We start from the raw sequence: 22238 nt of genomic DNA, 5'->3' as shown, positions 1-22238 counted from the left end.
TGTCTCTGGTCTGAACAACTAGGAAAATGGTGCTTCCATGAACTTCCAGGAGCTAATACATGCTTGATGCATGATTTATATAACTTTGCTAAAATGTGTTAACATGTTAATGAAATTAATATAGGTAAAGCACTTAGTATAGTACTTAATACCAAGTCTGTCCAATAAAAGTGTTAGCTGTTAACTATTAATAAATTGAGATGGAAAGTGTATTAACCCCCAATATATTATTAGATGAGAAAATGTTCACAGTAGAAAACTTTTGGCTTTTGAAAATAAAGTGACTGAAATGAGATAATGACAGACTCTCCATTGGAAGCTTAAGTGTAGGAGATAAACAGGATTTTCAAATGACCACAATTCCCTCTCCTTCAATTCCCCTTTTCACCTGCACACGCCTTTAATGTAGCATTTTTGTCTTTTTTACTCTAGCTCTTGAAAGTATCCCTATCTTCAAAAGCAACTCATGCACAAAGCATGTTTCTCTTCAAAAAAAATTGTGTTTTATATTTACTATAGCAATGGGATTTACATTTAACTATACTATTTTAACTGATGTGGAAGTATCCTGTGTTTTTAAGATCAGCAATGACATTTATTTTTTATTGTTATTTTATTTTATTGAAACTGTGAAAGCCAATACAATGAAATGTAAGTATTAAAGAATGCTCAAATACATACAAATATCCTAACCAGCTTTTTTAAAAAAGCACTTTTGGTTTCTATGTTCTTCTGTAGCATTTATTTTTCACTGGCAAATTGCAAGATGAAATTTCAAGCTGAAAATATCTGAAATCTTGATGGCAGAAAAAGGGTCCTGATAATGGAAATAACTATATGACTGATCTGATTTGATTCAATCAATTTTGCATCATTTCTCTCTTGTGAATATCTGGGACCAGGGAGTATTATAACTCAGAGTAACTTTTTCCCAGTGGGCATTAACTTATATCATAACTTTCTGTGGGAAACAAGACTCTACTAAAATGTATGTTCATGTGCCAATTCTGTTTAAGCTTTTATGTATAACAGGGCTTGGTAAATAAATAACATTGGGGACCAAATAAATAGACAATAAGTTTTGGTTGCTTCAACCAGACCAAGAAATCAATTCAAACACAGAAAGAACAATAAGTTCTGGCAATCTCACCACCACTCCATTCTGCCATGTTTTTCTCCGTTAGACAAAACTCTGTCATATAATGATTCCAAAACCCACTGTTAAACACCCTTTTGTTATTTTTCCAAAGTCTTACTGTAATTTATAGATCAATATGACTCTTAAATAGAAGGAACAAAGATAGGAAAGGAATTGGGGAATCTAAGTAACACCTTTTATTTTTAATGCCACAGAGGCACTGTGGGCTGTGGTTCTGCTAATTCAATAAAGGATACAAGCTCTCAGAGACTGGCATGCATTCAGCACAGGGATTCAAGATAGCTTTGGACTCGAAAGTTGGAAGTTCTCTGAAGAGACATTTCACAGTTCTCCTTATAATTTAGTCAATGAGTTAATGGGTCACATCATCATTTCCAGTGATAATTAAAATGCAGAATTTACTCTCTTCAATTTGCGATGAATTTTATAATTTCTTCTTTCCTCCCCCCAATTTTCTGATGTTTTAATGTTGATGTTAAAATTGATAGTTGAACAGTACTTCATAGTTTATCAAGTGCTGTCATACACATTTCATATTCAATATTTTACTGGTCCAATATTTTTTACAAATTGTCCTAACAATCTCATGATGAAGAACTTATTCATATGATTTCTATTCTTTGAATATGTAATTTGAAACTCTAAGAACAATTATTAATCACTAAGTATGTACAGTTTAAAGGAGTAGAACCATAACTTGAACCACAACTTTAGTTTAAAAAACACTGCATTCTTTCCATTTCAGTACTGTTAAATATTGGTAATTATCTTACTAAGAAAATTCTGGGAATATCTTCCAGAGGTTTTCAGTCAAGGCAGTTGGTCCAAGAACAAGTAGAACCACAGTGCAAAGGAATTAGAGTGGAGGAAAGTAGTGAGAAGTGACCCAAGTTAGTCATGGATAAGCGACATAACAGAAAGAGAATACTATTACAGAGTTTAAATGTGAAATGCATAGCATTTAGCATATAATACAAGTAATGCGTTTATCTAAAAGTTTTTACTCACATTTCTCATCAAGACTGCATTGATTATAAGATGTACCACTGAGAGAGTAAAAAGCAAAATCCTGTCAATTAAACCATGACACACCACTGATCATAAGATACTTTGAGATTTTAAAAAGTCAAAATGTGAAAAAAGGTATGTCTTAGAAGCCAGGAAATACAGTGCTGGTAACAGCAGAGGGTATGGGAATTCTCAAAATCAGTCGTAATACAACCTAACTAGACAATCAATAAACATTTATTAAGTGCCTTTGGATGGGTATAAAGAAGCAAAATGTGTAATCTAGGCGAAGAGGCTTAAGTGCTACATATAAAATATTAATTGCTGTCTTTCAGTCTTACAATGATGGCCACTGGTTGGAGAAAACAAATCTGCTTGCCAGGGGGATATGACACATAGAAGGGAGCAAGAGAGGAGTAAAGAGGAGGAAGCAACTAGGGGAGGGGAGGATGGCTTGGAGGACAGGTAGGAAGAGTGGAAGGCGGGGTCTAACCCAACCCTGAGCTTCACTGAAATTCATGAGTGATCAGAATCTGGTGTGCACAGATCTTCTAATCTTATAAAATATAATCGCTGGGCTGTATGTGAAATGATTCTTAAAAACAACAGCTTTGAAAAAGGGCTTCACACACTTTTGTAACATCTATAGTCTAAAGATTTTTCCATTCTTGTATATTTTTTAAATCTCAAAGATTGAAAACTTAGACACTTTGGATACCTCTCAAATTTGAGCTAAATGTAAGTGTTTAAACACGGCGTTGCTTGGAAATTACATTTTGCTATAGCTGGTTATCAACTTGCTTTTTAAAAGTTTTAGATTCTGTGATTCAAATGAAAAGTTGTTTGGGCTAAAACCAATCATCCAAATATCTAAGTTGGGCATTTTGCACATTATTGATATTATGATTACCAGCACAAAATCTGTGTGCTGAATTGGAAAAATGAAATTAGATCGTTTATTTTTAATTAAAAACATTTCTTTTTCTGCACAGAGATTACATAAATAAATTACCCTGTATTGTGAGGTAATTGGTTTTGAAATTAACCAAATAAAAAGAAAACTACTCAACCTTTTAACTGGGCATTATAATCATAAATTTATCACTAATTTGAAAGGGAATATCCCACAGCATTATTAAACTTCATGACTAAGTGGTAAACTATATTCTACATTCTGATATTGTTACACAGTTGTTTATGATGAGGAAAAATTAACCTGGTAATAGTATTTACTTCTTTTGAAAAGAAAAATGAAAATAATAACTCAGAACAATTTCATTTTTAAAAGTCAATAATGAATTCCATCTGCTGCATACCATTAAAAATCAAAGAGGTTACTCACATGTCTCAGATCTTTTTAGGTCTTTATTCCTTTCATTGAAAAGTATAGGCCAATCCCTCAATAATAACGTTATTTTGACTTGTCTGACCAAAACTTAAAAAAGACAAAAACCTATCAACTTCCCTCCACATTTCGGTGGAGTCTAAAGGACTTGAAATAACATGCTAAAGGAAAACCAAGGCATTTAAGCAAAGTTTTAAGAGGATGGTTAGGAGAACCTAAGGAAATGCATGCCAGTCTTTGAAACCCAGAGCACAGTGGTGATAAAAGCGTAAGCATGTGACTTAATCACTATCATTACCCTAGCTGTGCACAACCTGTCAGTTTGGGGCAAGAGAAGGTAATATGGAACTATTACTGACAAATGATTTCCTGTGAATGCATTAAAAAAAAATCACCAATGACATATACAAATGGCCACTGGACATGAAAACAGACTTAAAATCACTATGTTTGAATCTATTTCTGGGAGTGCCTCCATAGAGAATCACGGCAGCTGCACCTACAGAAAATCACAGACAAATAATGAACATACACAGAAAGTTTTTTTGCATCCTCTATCCAGATTAGTATTTCAACAGAGTCACTCCTTCCTGGGCACTCCCAGCAAACACTCCCTTTCTGGAGGTAGCTGCCAACAGAACCGCAGGGCTCATCTGGATTTGGAAAATAGAACAAAGTCATCCTTCTCTGACCTTCTAAAATGACTGGTTTAAAGCTGAGAGCACTCACACATACCTTTGCGTGGGCAGAACATTTCTGAGGTCCTCTCTTCAAACCCTACTCAGCCAGCAGTGAGCCGCTCTCAGGAAGAGAGGACGGGATTTTGGTTCCTGTGCTTCCTCGGGTAATACAACACTTCCTTCCTGGGAGAGACTGCCCTCTCCTCCAGGCCCTGACCTCTGGTGGCAGTGTGCGAGACTCAGATTCAGAGGTTTCTGCACACAGGAAACCCACTGCATCTGCTTTCTGACTGCAGCCTCATTCTTGGTTCACTGAACACTCTGGAAACAGTGCCAGCATGCTCTGCCTAGTAAGTTACTAAGTGGACCCTCTAAAGTCTCTCATGGAGTGAGAGAAAAGAAGTCAATATCTAACTTCTGTACGCTTCTTATCTTAAAGTAAATCAATGCACAGCTACTTTTAGCAAATCTCTGTTATTTAGTCCTAACAGCACTGACATTCAGCAGATCTGATAAGGCCGGGTCCTAACTTGGTTGGTGTTTTATACCCTTGCTGTTGTTTAGTGACTAAGTCATGTTCGACTCTTTTGCAACCCCCATGAACTGTAGCCCACCAGGCTCCTTGGTCCATGAAATTTCCCAGCCAAGAATACTGGAGTGGGTTGCCATTTCCTTCTCCAGGGGATCTTCCCAACCCAGGGATCAAACTCGCGTTTCCTGCATTGGCAGGCAGATTCTTCACCACTGAACCACCAGGGAAGCCCCAATATTTATACCTTTACACATATTTAAATATGCTATTAGTTGATGAGCTAATAATCCAAACATAAGTTTGATTTTTGTTTTCCTCCAGAACCTCCATCTGCATTGTCATGATATAGTACACACTGCTTTGCATTACAGTTATTTCCTTCTGTATTTTCTCCCTATAGGGACAAGGAGAGAGTACATCATACCAATAACAGTGCTGCAACTTAGCAACTGAATGAATGGGAAAGAGTCATAATAATCTTCTCTTTCCTACCTGCCTCCAACCCCTCTTTAATTCACATTCTGTGTTATCCTTTAAAAGCAGATGGCACCATCCACTGCCTGCTCTATAGACTCCCCGACCATATATTTAAACTTCAGAATCATAGAGAAGGTTTTGGTGGTTGTTTCCCTTATATTTCCCTTATATTTTTCATGAAATCCTTCAATGGCAGCTCACTGGGATATAAACATATGATAACACTGTACTTTGTATGATGGGTAGGGATGACAATCATCAGATAGAGAAAATGTAGGCTTAGTAGATAAAGATCCAAGGTCTACTTCTGCCACAATAGGTGGGTTTCAGGGGCAAGTTAAAAAGATCTACATGTCATTGAAAACTGCGTGCAGAGTTAGTACACTGTAATGAACAGACAATGATTATAAAGACAATGGAGTTCATGAATACCACCAGTTCACAACATTGTCATCTCTATGTAATATAGTAACACCATGATTTTGCATGCAATGTAGAACTTATGGCATTTGTTGAGTTCAGTTCCACAATAGGCTACCCATCAGTAAGTAAAGTACCTAACCAAACCAACACAACTTTAGAGGGAAATGGTCTGCACTGGCAATATGATTCAGTCTCAAATGAAAAGGTATGATAGCTAATCTTCTATGGAGCTACCTTTGTAACCACCACGAATTATTTGGCCTCTTTAAGAGTTCCAGCAGTATTCCCTACAAACACTATTAAGTAATAAGACAAACTATGTGAAACTTCTGGTGAAGTTCTTGGCACTCCGCTATGTGTTTTAATAGCTATTAATTTCCATTCCACTCCCTAATGACATGACTGGCTTATTCCAGTCCTAGATACCATTCCACTATGTTAGAGCAATGCTAATGCTAACAATGCCTTACATGTAGGTAAGGCTTTATCACTGATGACGTGCTTCAACTAATATTCTCTAGTTACACACACAACCACCCTGGGAGACACTGCTTATTCTCCAAGTTTTGCAGAGTTAGGTATGTATAGAAAATTAATGACAGAATGTTTCGTTGTAGCTTTATATGGTAAGCAAAAAGGGAGGAAAGAAGGGTTTTGAAGTTGCTCTAATGTTCATCTTCATATAATTCAACATAGCTGCAGACTCCTGGCAAACAACAGCAAGCAGGCAGAATACAGGAATGAACTGACTTTTTTTTTTGAAGCAAGACTTTATATTAGAAAAATAGACTCACACACAAAAAAAGAGAGACACACACACAAAACCCTAGACAAAACCTAAACATGTTTTTCAATATCTGCAGAAAATGTAAAATGGGGGCTTTTATATATTTACATTTCACATAGACAGTAATGCTATCCATATCTTCATTGTGTTTGAATTCAAATTCAAATTCAAAGACATATACACACATGTCAAACATACTTGTAAATTGGACATATGAAAAGTACTTGTATAAACAAATATCCATGACACTTACTCCTTGGAAGGAAAGTTATGACCAACCTAGACAGCATATTAAAAAGGAGAGACATTACTTTGCCAACAAAGGTCCATCTAGTCAAGGCTTGGGTTTTTCCAGTAGTCATGTATGGATGTGAGAGTTGGACTAAAAAGAAAGCTGAGCACAGAAGTATTGCTGCTTTTGAACTGTGGTCTTGGAGAAGACTCTTGAGAGTCCCTTGGACTGCAAGGAGATCCAACCAGTCCATCCTAAAGTAGATCAGTCCTGGGTGTTCATTGGAAGGACTGATGTTGAAGCTGAAACTCCAATACTTTGGCCATCTGATGCGAAGAGCTGATTCATTTGAAAAGACCCTGATGCTGGGAAAGATTGAGGGCAGGAGGAGAAGTGGACGACAGAGGATGAGATGGATAGCATGGACATGGGTTTGGGTGGACTCAGGGAGTTGGTGATGGACAGGGAGGCCTGGCGTGCTGCGGTTCATGGGGTCGCAAAGAGTCGGACATGACTGAGCGACTGAACTGAACTGATATACATTTCATATCTATACAAGATACATATTTCCCAGTATTTTGTCATTTGCTCTTTCTTATTCACTTTCACTAGGAATCTGATAGGAACTAGATTTGACTCACTTGTCAGCTAAGTGTAGTTCTTTCAAGGTTTTGTAAGACCAAATTAATCTTTCAATTGTGCTTAGAACTGTCTATTATGCATCTGAGGAAGATAGTTTCCAATGAATAAACACTAGCTCTTGAGCACTGCTTCCGTTTATCTCTCTATCACCTTTGGGATCCAGGATGCTAAGAAGCTCTAATTTTAAAATATTTTTAGTGCTGTGGTCAGGAATGCTACTGCTTCTACATTACCTTCAGTTTTCATTCTAGATTATTTTTCTAGTTTTTTAAAATGTATTTCTTAGTTTATTTTTTGATTGATTTGCCTTATATCTGTTACATCATATGGTTTGATTAATTCATGATAATTAGACTTAATTTTTTACTTGAAAGCATTTTCCCAATTTTATTGTGGTAAGAACAGTGGGTAACCACACAGTCTAGCTCTTACCAGATTCCTAATGTAAGCAAATAAGAAAGAGCAAATGATGACATACTAAAAATTACTTATCTTGTGTAGATATGACATATATATACAGATGTGGACACTTGTTTACACAGGTACTTTTCATATGACTAATTCACAAGTGTGTTTGATATGTGTATGTCTTTATAGCTCTCTTATTTGAATTCTAACACTTAATGTGTTAACATATAAAATTTTGTGTACATTATTGTTCATTATAATAATGTGACTGTTTTCCTTATTATATTTTGCTGAAGTATAGCTGATTTACAAAGTTGTGTTAGTTTCAGGTATATAACAAAGTGATTCAGCTATAGATACACACACACACACACATACATACATATATGTATATATATTCTTTTTCAGATACTTTTCCATGATAGGTTATTATAAGATACTGAATATTGTTCCCTAAGTTTTTTATCCATTTTATATACAGTGATGTATATATGTTAATCCCAAACTCTCAATTTATGTCTCCTCCCAACCCCTTTTTGCTTGTGGTAACCATGTTTGCTTTCTATGTCTGTGAGTCTATTTCTGTTTTATAAATAAGTTCACTTGTATATAAGTGATATAAGTGTATATAAGTGTATATAAGTGTATGATACTTGTTTTTCTCTGACTTATTTCACTCAATATGATAGTTCTAGGTCCACCTACGTTGCTGCAAATGGTATTATTTCTTTTTTATGACTGAGTAATATTCCATTATATACCACATCTTCTTTATACATTCATCTGTTAATGGACATTTAGGTTGTATCTGTCTTGGCTATTATAAATAGTGCTACTATGAATATTGGGATGCATGTATCTTTTTGAATAATGGTTTTCTTTGGCATATGCCCAGAAGTGGGATTGCTGGATCATATGGTAGTTCTATTTTTAGTTTTTTAAGGAACCTCCATACTGTTGTCCATAGTGGCTGTACCACTATGGACATTCTCATCAACAGTGTAGGAGGGTTCCTTTTTCTCCACATCCTCTCCAGTAAATAATGTGACTTTAAATGTTTAAATTTGTTTTATTTTTATGAGATGGATAAATCTCCTTGATTACACAACTAGGGCTTGTTCAAACTGAACGTTTTTCTGAAGATGGGAGGGGTAGGATCCTTTGCTAAAGGGAAATTTTTGAAAAAATAGTCTTTCCAAGACCTGGTAATTTTGGAATCTTGTGATGTTCCTATTTATGTTAATTGTTAATTTATGTTAATTGTTGGCAGGTGCTATTATAAAAGGGGCTTGCCTGGTAGTTCAATCAGTAAAGAATTCGCCTGTAATGCAGGAGACGCCAGTTTGATTCCTTAGTCAGGAAAATCCCCTGGAGAAAGGATAGGCTATCCACTCTAGTGTTCTTGGGCTTCTCTGATGGCTCAGATGGAAAAGAATCCACTTGCAATATGGGAGACCTGGGTTTGATCCTTAGGTTGGGAAGATCACCTGGAAGAGGGAATGGCAACTCCAGTATTCTTGCCTGGAGAATCCCCATAGATAGAGGAGCCTGGTGGGCTATAGTTCTGAGTGACTACGCACAGCACAGCACAGTATTATAAAAGCACTTTTGCTAGTATCTCATTACAATGTCAGGGATGCAGTCTTAATTTGAGATGTGAATTTAATTGTGGTATACACCCTTATCAAAATGCATGCTACAGAATACAAAAGAACACTTTCCTCCTCAGGTGAAGAGCAAAGTTGTAAAATAAATGTGGTTAAGATGCTAAGTGATCAATGGTGTCAGTTCTGAAACAAAGGTTCCTCAGGGGATGCATGCAAGGAAAAGCAATGTTGCCTGGTTGAGGGAAAACACCCAGCTTCTCTATGAGAAGGGTTACTTATTGAGTATTTAATTTCCTTTTAGAAGAGAAAGGATGTTTAAGAGCGATTTTTAAAAGAAAATTTGAACTGCTTACAATAGCGATTATTGTTGGGTGATATATAGGGTATTTCAAGTGTGCTAGTCTTCCTGGAATTAAATGTCTTACAAAATTCCTGTATGTAGAGTTTACTTAAAAGAGCTTTCACCAAATCAGATCAGGTGGCACTAACAAAATTAACTCTGTTTACTGAGCAACTAGAGCTTGAGGCAAGCCTGTGCCAGGCACTGGGGTCACAGTGGTGATTCAATGATGTGGTATACACGTCTTTAATTTTCTTCTGTCTCTTTGTGAACATATTTTCTGACTAAAGGAAAAAAGTTTCTTAAATTTGCATATTTTTCCCTTGGGAAAAATATCTCCAACTGAGCAGGGAGCATAATTTCCATTCTGTTCTTCCCTCCTGTTGTATTTCTCAGCAATGTGCATTAAATGGTCACCTTGTCTCCTTTCTCTCCTTTCTCAGCTAACTCAAGCAGTAGAGTGATCAACCGTTAAGATTCTGGAGCCAGTCTGCCTGGGTTCCAGCCTCCACTTTCCAGCCATGAGGCCTGGGGTAAATTATTAACAGTCTCTGCCTCTTAGGTTTCTCACCTGTGAAACTAGCATTTTAATACTGGTTTGGCAAAAAAGTGCCTTCGGGTTTCAAAAACCCAAAGGAACTTTTTGGTCAACCGAATACTTCCGGCCACCTACGACTACTATGAGCTTAAGTGTTTTCATACATACAAGGAATTAGGAATAGTACTTGGCATGGAATAAGTACTCAATAAATGCTTGCTTATTAAATTGTCATTATAAAGAGAAACCTAAAAATGTAGATGTAGATATTTTACATTTTGCCATCCATATCAAGATAAGCCATGTTATTATAGAAATTAGGTTGAATTCTTCAAAACAAAGCTTCCTTTAACTATCTAATTTTGAAAATTCAAAATTATTGTAGAAAGAAAAGAGATGCCAAAAGGAAATAAAGGGAAAAATACTCACTTGATAATGACAAATGAGTTTTAAGCTTGATTTCAAGCTTCTATAGTAAAATCTATCCAAGAAAATGAATGATTACACACACAACAAGTGCAGTACATTAAAATTATTATAGCCTTAAAGAATTATGTTAATGTTGATTCAGTGGTGCTATGGACACTGCCTAATAGTATATATTAAAATTTTTTACTTTATTAGTTATTATAACTTGATTAAAAATTTCCCTGTATATACATTATATACCTTATACATGTACATATATAAACACATACTGATTTCATTTACCTATGATTTTCCTCTATAGTTTCTCTTCTATTCTTACTTATTTATATTTTTTCTACAAATTTTAGAGAGCATGTATATGAGGAAAAAAAACTTTTTTTTCAACAAAAAGGAGACACTTTTTGAAGATTACAGGCATTTGAGAAGTGGAAACAGCAAAGATCAAGTAGAAGATAATAAAAGAGGAAAATGATGAAATGATTAGTGGATGATTAATAAGAAATAGAATAGATATCATATGAGAAGATAACTCAAGATCTTAGTCCTATTGATTAGTCTTAGAAACAAGTTAGTTCTCTTGAAAAATAGAATGGGCTTTTAGTTTTTGTTTTTATATATGCCTACCATATGTAGTGTAGAAATTGAAATCCTACTGTATTTGATCTAATCAGACCATGTGGCTGAAAATTGATGTAAAAACTGGAATTCATTATTGTATTTTTAAAAACAATCTATTACACTTCCTGACAAAAGTCACTGCTATAATTCAAAAGTAGAAGTACTCTCTACCAGCATTTAATGGCTGGAAAAAAAACAACCAACCAACCTAGATTTGACTAGGTTAATTTTGGAACAGTCAGGCAAGAACGGGGATGGGAAAGGGCAAAAAGAAGAGATTTGGAATGTCCAAGCTGTCTGCCCAGCAGTGCTACTTTATGTGAGACAAAGTCTTTGCTCTACCAACTAAAAAGAACCTTTGTGTGCCTTGTAAATTATACTGAGGATTTGGATTTTAATCTGATGGCAACAGGGAGATACTTAGGCTTTTAAGCAAAACACGTTTTGACATCACCGTTCCAGTTCTCCAGAGTCTGCCCAGTTCTGGCTCCTTAATTCTCAAGGCAACACCTTTGAACTAGATGGGACTCTCCTCGCCTTGTCCTTGGTTCCCAATATCCTCTCTTGTGTCCTCAGTACAAGTACAAATCCACGAGGGCAACTGAAATCAACACTCAGACCAAATTAGACCTGCGAAGGTGGACTCACTGCTCATCATCACAGGATCTGGCCTAAGACTACTCTTTCATCCTCATCTCCTCCTGTTTACTGAGTTTAACATTCTCAGGCTTCTTTGCTGTTGTTTGAACCCACTAAGCATGCTCCTGTCTTAAGGCTTTCCTACTCACAGTTCCTCTTTTCCTAGAATGCTCATCCCAGACACTGGTCTGAACTTGCTCCATCATTTTATTTAGGTCTCTGTTCATATAGCTCTTCCTTAGAGAGGTCTTTTCTCACTACAGTATCCAGTATCCAGGGAAATACCCTTTACATGCTTTTTCCTTCATAACACATCACTAACTGATATCATACCTTTATAAATTTTTGCATAGTCCCCTAAGAATGTGTACTGCTAGAGTCCCCACAACTGAAATGATGTCTGGAACACAGGAGACCAAGAAACATCAGTTCAATGGCCCAACTAGAAGTTGCTGGGCAGATAACAGATGTCCAGCGAATATTTGTGGAAAACCTTAATGACTGAATGTGTACATTCTTTAGGTAGGGCAGTAGACTTATGCTAGACTTAAAGATGTATTCATAATAATCCTGTTGTTATTTTATTTTAAATTTACTTCTAATTACTTATTTGCTAGGACTTGGGGTGTCATGAGTCTTTGCTAGAGATTCGTTGTCTACATTGAAATTTAAAGAGAGAAATAAATCAGGTAAATAGGATCATGTGTTGAAAAAGTAGTTGGGAATAGGAGAAACGGAAAGTATTCAAGGCAAACAGACTACAGGGGAAAAGACCAGGTTCAACAGGAAGCTTTAACCACAAAAAGTCCAGTGTGACAGAAGCAGGGTACAGGAGATGATATGATAAATTAAAGCATGCAGAGGGAGGAGAGATATGAGATTAGAGAAATATGAACCAGGGCCTTCATGTGCGTTGTAAATTACACTGAGAATTTAGATTTTAATCAGAGGGCAATAGGGAGAGCATCAGTAAGATCCAATTTGAACTTTAAAAATTAGCCCAAATACAGGAGACAGATTGAAGGGAGACAGAGCCTGAATGTAAGAGTGACTTTAGGAGGTGATGATTATAATCCATGTGGTATACGAAGCTGAATAATTACAGGGTTGCTGTTCAGTTGCTAAGTCGTGTCCGACTCTTTGAGACCCAATGGACTGCAGCACACCAGGCTTCCCTGTCCTTCACTAATTCCCGGAGTTCGCTCAAATTCATATACATTGAGTCAATAATGCTATCTAAGCATAATGACAGTATGGGTGAAAGAAGTGAATCAACTGAAAAAACTTCACAGGTTAGAACAGCTAGGATTTCTTGAGGGATTATAGCTGTGTTAATGGGGAAGATGTGGTTCAGGAGACAGAGGAAAGAGCTGATTTTGGGACTAAAGAAGAATGACAGAAACTCAGGTTTAAAGAGGGGCATTATAAAACCAGGGCTTCTAGGTGGCTCAGTGGTAAAGAATCTGCCTGCCAATGCAGGAGACGTGGGTTTGATCCCTGGAGAAGGAAATGGTAACCGACTCCAGTGTTCTTGCCTAGGAAATCCCATGGACAGAGGAGCCTGGCGAGCTACATTCCATTGGGGTCACAAAAGAGTTGGACACGAATTACCAGCTAAATAACAACGACGACAATTATGAAACTGACTGTGAAAGATTGGTTTTGAAATACCTGTGGGATATTCTAGTGGATGTCTAGTCAATAGTTGAATTTATAGATCTAGAGTTTATGATAATCTTCTCAGCTGGAAATTTAGATTTGAACAGCCTCTACTCATCAGTGTGAATTAATATTGCTTAGGGCTAACATTCTCATATATTCTTTACCTAGATTCAGCTACTGCTAATAATCCATCTCATTTGTTTTATATTTGTGTTTTTCTCCTCTTTCTCTGATACACATACACACACATACACACGCATACATGTACAATGTATATATTTGTTGAACCATTTGAGAGTAAGTTGCATGCTTCATGGTTGCGGCCCTAAACACGCACATGTATATTTCCTATGAATATGGATATTCTTTTATAGAATCGCAGTGCAGTTTTCAATTTAGTCAATTTCACACTGACACAATACTTTTATATGACTGTCGTCTGCAGTCAAGTTTTGACTACTGACCCAATACTAACACCAGACCGCATTTTTAATTCTCAAATTAAGGTCTACTTCTGCTATATTTAGCTTTTACAATTACACAAAAATCTTAAGAGCTGTGTTTAGCAATAAGGTTTGAAAGGATATTTCTTTATATTACTGAAGTCCATCTCTTGCAGCTTTTTAAAAATTCTACAACTTCCATCATTCTACACAAGGGCAAAGCTATCATTTGAATAAGAGTTGCCCAACTGAACTGTTTTGTATAGCATTTGTTATGATGCCTTTTTAATGACCAATAAGTCTTCTTAAGACTCCAGAGAGCATTCTTCCTGTTCTTAAGATCACCCAATTTGAGCTATATTACTTTTTTCTCCTTTCAAGAAGTAATTGATAAGGAAAGGGTGAAGGATAGTGGCAGAAGGAGATAAAAGTTCATTCTGTAAAGGAGGCTTTACGATTATAGTCACTTTAAAGAAATATCAAAATTATAATTCTAAAAAATGTGACACATCAAGAAATCAGCTTGAGCTAAAGTCAGTAGGTTGTCAGTAAGAGTTCAGAGTAGGATGATGTAAACCATCAGCATTCCACACCTAACAGGACCGGAGCTGCACAATAGGAACCATTGTTTATAGGAATCCTTTTGCACCCACTTGCAAAGTTGCTAAACTGGTTTCTGTTTCCTTTGTGGGTGTTTTGGTCAAAGAAGAGAAGCATGTTTTGGCTTGTCATTGAGAGCTGATCTCTAATGGAAAAGAAACAGCTTTATTAGAATCATTTACCTCCATAAGAACCCTAAGTTCACATGGCCCAAAGCCACCCACACCTGTGCAAATGACCTCCTTCTCCCTGCCTTCTTTCCCAGCCTTCTTTTCTTTAGATATGAGAAATGGACCTGAGTTAATCTGCAAGCCACAACAAAGGCAAATGTTTGATACATCTTAAGTCTTTGATAAAAATTAGTACACACAGCAGTCCTTAGCTGCCTATGGAAACCACTGGCAAGATGACCAACCCTAATGATACATTTGTCATTAGGCTACTGGAAGATCTGCCCCTAAAGTACATGAACTTGGGTGCACCTTCATATGGTACCTGTTTTAGAAGCTTAAATACAAAATCAAATCGTGGGACTCTGGTGTAAATCTGTAAAATTAGGGACTTTGAAATCAGACATTTCTGAGTTTGAATTCTTTCTCTGCTGCTTACTGTGTTGCTTTGGCTGAATTATATACAGCTCTCTATCCCCCCCCCGTTGCCTCTCTAGTAACAAAAGAGAGACAGTACGTACCTGCCAGGGCATTAAATTGTGATTAAATAAGATAACATAGGTAACATGTCTAAGTAAAATATCTGCCATATGGTAGGTACTTAAAAAAAAAATGTCCTGAACCCTCCAGCATGCTGACAAGGACTGATTCACCACAAAGCAGAAGGACTGATTTGAGGCAGAAGGATTGATTTAAGGCAGAAGAGACGGAGGGGAGGGAATAGAGACTTCTTGGAGGTGGTGATATAAATCAGGGAATGAAGGAAAGCAGGACACAGCAGGTTGCGCCTACAGTCCAGACAAGGGCACGCCAAGCCTGAACTTGGATAGCACCAGTGAGAGAGGGCTTGGGAGTGTGTTACCAAGCACAAAAGACATGCGACTCCTCATGTTCACATCTGCGTGGCAGGGAGCATGATGCTGCCCTTGCAACCAGCAGAGGGGAAGAGATGGCTTCAGTCAGAAATGGTCATCTGAATTCTGGATATGTTTTCAGAGACCCTTAGACTATTAGGAACAGTTGCCCAGTTTCAGATGGACGTGTGCTGCTTTAAGCTTAACAGAAAGGTCAGCACCCAAGTTTCCCCTGGAGGAGTTAGCTACCTATAGGTGAGTTGATACAACAGCTGTATATACCCTTAAGAAAGGAGGAAGTGTAGAGAAAGAAGAGAACGGGAAAGCTCTAGACCTGCTTAGGTCAGAGGTAAAAATTCTGTTCCATGTTTTTCAGCTTTAAAGGTTGAATGCCAAAAGTATGTTTGTAAAAGGTATTGAAACTCAGTGTGGGAGGTTCTGTATGCATCTGGTTTCTGGGACATTGGTCATTTGATGTCTTATTTAAACAGCAAAAAACATTCAGAGAGAGTTTCTTTCTTTATGGGGGATTAAGAATAGCAATGGAAGAAAAGCTATGATAAACCCAGACAGCATATTTAAAAGCAGCGCCAACAAAGTTCAATCCAGTCAAAGCTATGGTTTTTCCAGTAGTCATGTATGGATGTGAGAGTTGGATCATAAAGAAGCTGAGCACTGAAGAACTGATGCTTTTGAACTGTGGTGTTGGAGAAGACTCTTGAGAGTCCCTTGGACTGCAAGGATATCAAACCAGTAAACCTTAAATGAAATCAATCCCGAATATTCATTGGAAGGAGTGCTGCTGAAGCTGAAGCTCCAATACTTTGGCTACCTAATAAAACGAACCGACTTATTAGAAAAGATCCTGATGCTGGGAAAGATTGAAGGCAGGAGGAGGAGGGGACGACAGAGGACAAGATGGTTGGATGGCATCGCTGACTCAATGGACATGCGTGGAGAAGGGGACAATAGAAGATGAGATGGTTGGATGGCATCGCTGACTCAATGGACACGAGTTTGAGCAAGCTCTGGGAGATGGTGAAGGACAGGGAAGCCTGGTGTGCTGCAGTCCACAGGGTTGCAAAGAGTCAGACATGACTGAGTGACTGAACAACAAAGAATAGCAAAAATTAACATTCCCTGTGTTGCTTCGTGGCAGGTACTCTTGTGTAGTAGACAGAATAACGACTCCTAAAAGTGCCCCTGTGCTAATCCCCAGAACCTGTGAATATGTTACCACAAGTAGCAAAGGGGGCTTAAGGTTGTAGATGGAATAGATATGTGGGTGAAATGAATTAAGGCTGCTACTCAGTTGGCCTTGAGATGGGAAATTAACCTGACGGGTCCAATGGAATCACAAGGGTCCTCCTAAGTGGAAGTGGGAGACAGAAGGCTCAGTGCCTGTGTGATTCCATATGAGAAAGACATGATTGGCCATTGCTGGTACAGAAGATGGCAGTGGGCAAACACCCAGGGGTTGTAGCCAGGAACCTGTAAAGATCTCTAGAAGCTTCTAGAAAAGGCAAGACAATAGATCTTCCCCTAGAGCCTTCAGAAAGGAATGTAGCCCTGCTCACATACTGACTGTAGCCTAGTGAGATGCATTTTGGACTTCAGACCACTGGAACTATAAGATAATAAATTTGTGTTGTTTTAAGCCACTTACTTTTTGATAATTTGTTACAAGTGCAACAGGAAACTAATATATCTGCTAAATATTAATAGTGTTCATGCCATACTTGAGATAGGACCTATTATTATCCTCATTTTACAAAGAAGCAAAATGAGAAGTCATACCTTGGTCTGATACCAAAGCCTATGCTCTTAGCCACTACCTTCTCCCCCTCTAAATTCCTCCAAAATCTCTAGAAAGGAGTCTGATGTCATCAACTTGTTTCCTAGAAAATGCCTCAACATAGTTCTACTCATCTGAAGGTAACTACATCATAGTATAATGGGGCAGGAACAGATTATAATCACACCTAAAAAAAACCCAGTATAATTGTCTTCTTGTTGGGTGACTTTGTATTCTTTGCTTTCAACCAGGAATGTAAAAATGACCTTGTTATAAATAGACAATTTCCATTCCTTGAAACTCAGTGTCTACATTTCAATGTAAATAAGAAGTAGGAGCTATTTGACTTCAGGTTATTTTAGCAATGTTCTTACTCACATTAAATTTTACTCTTTCTGTCCTGGCTCCTTCCCTCCAGAAGGTGGTTGGTTCAATTAAAGCAGGCTATTAGGTAAGCCTAGGCTGAGTCTTGCTAGAGAAAAAGGAAGAACACCTGACCTGTACAAATAGACTTTAGACAGAAACCAGATAGGCAATGCCAACAGACAGCCATACCCTATCCTTGTGTTTTAATTTAATTCCTGTAGTTGTAGTTTTTATAAACATTTCCTTTTAGTTTTCAAGTGTAAAATAGTGCATTTATATATATATATTTATATGCAATTTTATTTTTATGAATTACACAGTAAATGCTTCTAAAAGCTTGCCTTTTTCATGAAATCTTTTTCCTCATCCCACTTTAGCATAAAGGAATGACTTTGCCCTAGTGCAAATTTGAAAATTAAAAGTCCCAGGATCTCACCTCATTCTTGTAAGATTTCAAGAGATTTAAGCTGAAGAGAGCATTAGGCAGCATCTGGTCTATTAACTGACTGTATTCTGACCTGGCTTTTTACCCAGAATGACATGCTGTACAACCTCAAAAACTGTGCTAAGAGGTGTGTAAGTTAAATGCACACATGTGTACACAGGGCACACAAATACACCCACATCTTGTACATAAACATGAGTTGCTGAAATCATTTCTGAAATGCTGACATCGGGCATAGTACAGTACATAAACTTTTTGAAAACCACTCTCTGAGAATAAACAAGAAAAGCTTATGTAACAATTATCAAAAGGTAGCTACCACCTCTATGTTATTTGCAAAGAGCTGTACAACCATTTGTTCATCAGCTGTGTACTGGAATGGCAGTAAACAGTTTTATTCAGTAAACCTCTTCCACTCCTCTTTGCACCTGGTTTAAAAACGTGTAATCCAACACTTCAGGAAAGCAACTGAGTTTTGTTACTGCATAAATTTCCACATCTGTCCACAGAAAACAAATGGATGAGGTTAAAAAGCAATGATTATTAATGCTGCAAGTCTTCTTAATAAGAGCAACATCCATAGAAATTTACAAAAAGCTAAAATACTATATTGTATCTAATTTAGAGGATATCAACAATATGACAGAAGGAGGAAAGATGGCAGCATCTAAGGCTTTTAAAAATTCACATAAATATGCATATTGTCCAGTAAACTATACATTTTGTGTTTGTTCCCTGTTAAAAGATGATACCAAACCATGAACACAGGAAATAAGCTTTTCATTCTCTCTCCATTAACAGTCATGGCCTTGTCCTGATATAGCCGTGTTTTCCTCTTCTGCAGTTCTTGGCTATTAATAGCCAATGTTTTTCAAATAACTCAGTGGTTCATGACTATGAAGTACAACAAACCTTACAGGTAAGTAAGTTGGAGAGGGAAAGAGCAAGAATAGGGAGTCCACATATTTTGGCTCTAAACTAATTGGTTGCATAAACCTTAGAGAAGTCTTTTAAATTAAACTTGGTAAGAATTCTTTCTGTTCTGACAAGTATTTAGTATTATAAGTAACTAATGATATAAAATATTAATCAGCACCATCTATAACTGAAAATACCTATATTTCATTTGACAGTACCAATAATAGCATTATCACATGGAGGATCAGCTTACATGGGGTTAATTTTTAAGTCAATGGGGACAGTTGAAAAAGATGTATTGTCAAATTTATAATTCAAAAAAAAATCATCAAATCACCCACACATATGGTATGCAATGTTTTGTGTATATCCCACATGTAGAGAAATTCTTAAGCATACTAAAGCATGTTTGAAGGAAGAACAGAAGGAAATTCTATATACAGATGTTTGGACACTCAAACTACATGACTTTAAGAAAGCTATGAAACCCTGGTGGTGAATGGAGTATGGATGGGGGACCATAAAGTATTTCTGTTTGCTTTTTGGTACACTGCTTTGTAGTTCTATTATACATATCTACAATTTTAATAGATTTATTTATCACGAGGTTTAGATGACAATTATGGAGCCACATTCTATACTTTATATGTATTCTGGGTCTGAAGTCCTTGAATAACTTCAAGGTGGTATGATTTCACTGCATCTGTAAGTGGTAGACATGTCTAGGAATATCATCAAAATTTACCCTTTCCTCTTGTTGAAGAGATGGACACGTGTTGGCATACGGTCACCCATGACCTTTTCCCTGAGCTGACTGGAGGATGACGTCTTACCTGACACTTGACTCAAGGACTGCTCTTCTGTGAGCAGACATCTGGATAATCAGACACTCAGATTGGAACTGAGAGATGAATTCTGGAGCTCAAAGACTTTCCTGTTAGAGCCTAGTTGAGGTCATAATGACCAAAGCCATGTACAAGCTAATGGATAAGAAGAGAAACTAAGCTATCACAGGAGAATGGAAAGGACTTGCACAGCAAAATGGAAATCCAAGACCTTGGGGACATATGTATACTTATTTGATTCATGGTGTTGTGTAACAGAAACTGACACAATATTGTAAAGCAATTATCCTCCAATTAAACATTAAAAAAAGAAAGAAAAAAGACCTTGGGCAGCAGGGGAAGAGAGAGGCAACCGTGACTTCTGATTTTCTAGGACCAAGTCCTATCTTCACCAAGCCTGGATTGCAGATGTCACTGCTTGCCCAATCATTACCCTCTCTATTGTTTTTGAGTATAACTGGGTCAGTTTTAACTTCTTATGACGCAGAGAGCCTTGACTAGAAAGAACACTACCATTTAAAGTGTATGAAACATTCTGATGGAAAAAATTATATGTTTTTCTCATTTGACCCTTTTACTAAAGCTCTGAAAAAAATATCACTTTTAGTTTATGGGCAATAAAAAGGAAACAGGAAGGTTGTGTTCAACACTGTAGAGCTTTGTCCAAAACTGGGATTTCCAACTCAAGACTGTCCATCTCCATTATTCCATCTAACCACCACCATTATGCCTAGACAGTTTCTTCCCAGTAGCTAACAAAATTTGTCTATAATCACAGATGTCCTTATTTTCTTACTAACTGACAACATGCCCAGGAATCATGTAGAAAGGTAGAGCTCTCTCCCCCGTAACATAATGGTGCCAAACTTGTCACTGGAGGTTTTAGCCCTTACCCCAATTTAGTAAATCTGATAGTACTGCAAATGGGTGTTGGTGGGCATAACAAGTAAGTGGATTCTGAAGGTACGGGCTATTTTAAAGAATCACAGGCTTTTCAACTAATCTTTAAGTACACTGAGGGTTATTACCATTTAAATTAATGGACTTTAAGTAAAGCAGTTTTGTAATGGGGATAGGCCTTATCAGTTGAAGGCCTTATAAGAAAAGACAGGTTTTGCAGATGGCCAACAGGCAGTTGAAAAGATGTTCAATGTTATTAGTATTCAGAGAAATGCACATCAAAAGCACAGTGAGATATCATTTCACCCCTATCAAAATGGTTATCATCCAAAAGAACAAAAACGATAAATGTTGGTGAGGCTGTGGAAAAAAGGGCACCCTTCTACACTACTGACAAGAATGTAAATTGGTACAGTCACTGTGTAAAACGGGGCTTCCTCAGTGGCTCAGTGGTAGAGACTCCACCCGCAATGCAGGAGCCGCAGGAGACTCAGGTTGGACCCCTGGGTTGCGAAGATCCCCTGGGGGAGGGCATGGCAATTCACTCTAGTATTCTTGCCTACAGAATGTCATGGACAGAGGAGTCTGGGAGGCTATAGTCCATAGGGTCACAAAGAGTCAGACATACTGAAAATGACTGAGCACATATGCATTGTGTAAAACAAAATGGAGGTTTCTCAAAAATTTAAAAATAGAACCACCATATGACCCAGCAATTCCACTCCTGGGTATATATTTTTAAAAAACCCACAAAAACACGAATTTGAAAAGATACATGCACCGCAATGTTCACAGCAGAATTACTCATAACTGCCAAGACATGGAAGCAATCTAAGTGTCTCTCGAGATGAATGGGTCAAGGATGTGGCACATATATACAATGGCATACTACTCAGTTACAGGTGAATGAAGTATTTCCATTTACAACAACATGGACAGACTTGGAGGATATTATGCTAAGTGAAATAGGTATGAGAAAGAAATCCTATGAGATATCACTTATATGTGGTATCTAAAAAAAAAACCCAACAAACTAGGGAATAGGACAAAAAAGAAGCACTCACAGATAACAGAGAACTAGTGGTTACCAGTGGGAAGAGATTAAGGGAGAAGAGCAGCATAGACATAGGGGATTAAGAGGTATAAGTCACTATGTATAAAATAAGCTCCAAGGATATACTGTACAACACAGGGAACGTAGCCAATATTTTACAATAAGTATAAATGGAGTATAACCTTCACAAATTGTGAATCACTGTATTACACACCTGAAACTTATAAAATATCATAAATCAACTATACTTAAATTTTTTTAAAAAAGAACAGATTTCCCAAAGAAAGAATTTGGTCTCAGGGCTGCAACATAGAAACCCTGC

General features: G+C 37.2%; 1 protein-coding gene across 31 annotated transcripts in view; it reads right to left on the bottom strand.

Moving 5' to 3' along the window:
• OXR1 (oxidation resistance 1) overlaps window positions 1–22238 on the bottom strand; it is a 492548-nt gene that overhangs the window by 128953 nt on the left and 341357 nt on the right. The window contains exon 1 of one of the 31 annotated variants that reach the window (XM_081500417.1): window positions 4248–4316. The exons of the other annotated variants lie outside the window; for them this stretch is intronic. Coding sequence (XP_081356543.1) covers window positions 4248–4266 — 19 coding nt within the window. The 5' untranslated portion in view covers window positions 4267–4316. Of the gene's footprint in view, window positions 1–4247; window positions 4317–22238 lie in introns of those variants that run through there. 31 annotated transcript variants of the gene reach the window in all.

The sequence above is a fragment of the Giraffa tippelskirchi genome, chromosome 6 (assembly GCF_054371585.1).
Source record: "Giraffa tippelskirchi isolate mGirTip1 chromosome 6, T2T-mGirTip1v1.2.pri, whole genome shotgun sequence".
NCBI lineage: Eukaryota > Metazoa > Chordata > Mammalia > Artiodactyla > Giraffidae > Giraffa > Giraffa tippelskirchi.
This window is presented reverse-complemented; position numbering and strand designations above follow the sequence as displayed.